This window comes from Egretta garzetta, unplaced genomic scaffold (assembly GCF_000687185.1).
Source record: "Egretta garzetta isolate BGI_Z169 unplaced genomic scaffold, ASM68718v1 scaffold197, whole genome shotgun sequence".
NCBI lineage: Eukaryota > Metazoa > Chordata > Aves > Pelecaniformes > Ardeidae > Egretta > Egretta garzetta.
Window position 1 is genome coordinate 618,802 of NW_009260274.1, and position 2,500 is coordinate 621,301.

At 41.1% G+C, this 2,500-nt stretch overlaps 1 protein-coding gene across 9 annotated transcripts in view; it reads left to right on the forward strand.

The window, feature by feature from the left end:
• Positions 1–2,500, forward strand: part of CCNT2 (cyclin T2) — a 25,613-nt gene that overhangs the window by 16,740 nt on the left and 6,373 nt on the right. For all 9 annotated transcript variants that reach the window (XM_009642476.2, XM_009642477.2, XM_035897869.1 and 6 more), the window contains 2 exons: positions 284–329; positions 1,663–1,826. In XM_009642476.2, coding sequence (XP_009640771.1) covers positions 284–329; positions 1,663–1,826 — 210 coding nt within the window. The remainder of the gene's footprint in view (positions 1–283; positions 330–1,662; positions 1,827–2,500) is intronic.

The window sequence follows — 2,500 nt, forward strand, 5'->3', positions numbered from 1 at the left end:
GCTCATCTGTGAGGCGTTTGCGGGGTGGGTGAGCAAAGGGAAGGTGTCCTGTGGGTTGTACGGAGGAGGGTCAGCAAATGGAATGACTGGTCCGTCTCCAGTTACTGAATGCGGTGGCCTCTTTTGTATCTCAGAGATTATCTCAAAGGCTAGTTAGCCACATTCAGACCAGTTCTGTGGAAGTACCAAGTGGTGCTTTTGGAAGGTAAAGCTGCTTTAATTGTGGAAGGAACCCGATAAGTTAGTGCAGGTCTTTAATCTCTCTGTTTTTCTTCTCTTACAGCAAGCAAGGATTTGGCACAGACATCCTATTTCATGGCTACCAACAGGTTGTTATCCTGAACCTCTTTGTTGCACTGTTGTAGCACACTATAGCTTCCTTTACTGCAGGGCCCCCTACATGTGTCTTACCCTTGTTGCAACAGGAGACTGGGCCATCTACAGTGGTGGTACCTTCCCGTTTGCAGTGCGGTGTATTGTACAAGGGCCTGCTGGCACAGAGGGGTTAAATGCACGATGAGAAGTGTAGTGGTGCTTTCTGATGACATTTTCTCGATTGTGAGTGCATAAGTCTAAAATTGGTAGCCTGAATAGCAGCTAAAGATTACAAAGAGCTAAACTTAACCTAGAAATCCGAGCATCTTGGTAAGTACAAAACTATTTTTAGTTTACACTTGTAGTTAATGGCAGTTTTCTCTTAACTTTAAATATATTGATCCAATCTTAACTTATAAAATTGTAGTGGGCCTAAGATCTTTTAAACTATCTGATTTTTCTTTTCAGATAGAACAGTAGTAGTCCAATGTTCTTCCTTTTAGAAACAGCTCTTTAATCTTAATATGGTTTTAAAACTTAAGTATTTAGATAAATTTAAGTTCTAGGATTCCAGATGGGGATTGTGTATACATAGCCTGTGGTAGAAGGGTGGAATTTGAGAGCAGACTTCAGTCTCGATTTCTCAATGACTTCAATGTACTTCTTGCAAAACAGCTTTGAGCTTTATTTAAGAGGATTACGTTACGTGTAGATAGTTTTTAAGCAATATCTGCTGGTCATTAGAACTCTTCCAAACAAATACTTCTTGGTGGTTCCTTGATGGGCAAGGTTCTGTGTTTGAAACAGCTGTTAAGAAAAGCTGTGATAAAGCAGTGAAACTGAACCGTTGTCTTTGTGCTGCTGCCTGCTGGAAGCTGAAGGCGAGTGGACAAGTTCCACAAACCCAGGCCAACTGAAAGCTAAGCCCACGAGTAACTCACTTGGCCTCTGTGGAACTGTTGGGTACCACCTTCTCATTGCCTCATTCGGAGATTGCATAATCAGCTATAAGCCTTTTACTGTAAAATTTTAATTGACCATATTATGCGTCTTTCTTTTTAGTACTTAAGTACAGTAGAATAACTGGTAAACTTATTTACTGTTCATCACACTTTTCATAGCAAAAGCAAATTAAACTTTTCCACCAGATAAACACCCTGCCCTTTGTTTTCTTAAGGCAGTAAGCTATCTTACGAACTTAATCAGAGAAATGTACCATGAACTAATGTTTAAGTGCTGTTGTTTGACAAGTTACCTTACTCTGTGTGTTAATGGTTGATTTGTTTGGGCTTTCTGTTTTACATGTTTGATTTCCTTTGGTTCCTCATTTCGAAATTTGTGCAACAGTCTTCACCTTACTACATTCTGTCTTCAGTACAAGCCTACAGTGATAGCATGTGTGTGCATTCACTTGGCCTGCAAGTGGTCCAACTGGGAGATTCCAGTATCAACTGATGGAAAACACTGGTGGGAATATGTAGATCCTTCAGTTACTCTAGAATTACTAGATGGTAAGTAACGCTGCCTTTTCGCATCTTGAAATTCAAGGGTTTAATTTAAAAATGGGAGCAGGGTATCTAAGAGCCTAGCTCTACAACTAAATTAAGTCTCACTGACCTCACATACCAGGTCCTCAGGTGAGAGAAAGGTACAGGAGAGGGCAGAGCTTTGGAAGACAGACTTGGTTTTGAGACCCTTCTCTTTTCATCCTGTGGGCTGTGGCATTCCCATGCCCTTTGTAGGTGCAGGTTAGACTCTTGCTTTTAAGTGCTTTCCAGAACCAGGGAAAAGGTGGAAATCTACCTGTGCAAATTCATGCAGTCCTGGTTGGCTTATGTACATCACTGGTCCAAGCTTACGGCTGCGCTGTCACCGAAACAACTGTTCTGAAGGCTGTACGTAAAATTGCCATATTTATGGTGGTAGTTCTGTGTTGACAACTTGGTGTGGCTTATGAGATCTCAAACTCCTGTCAAATATTTTTTCCTTGTTAATGGCTTCTTCCCAGAAGAAAGCATATACCTAGAAGACCATATAGCTAGAAGTTCACTATCTTTTGAAAAAGTACTTATTACAGTGGAGTCTGAAGTTAAGGCCTACGGTAGTGGAGGTGGTGGCTTCTGGGGCTTTCAGATCTGTGTACTGGACTCTTAGTTTTGGGGTGAAACATTTATTTCAGAGTAGT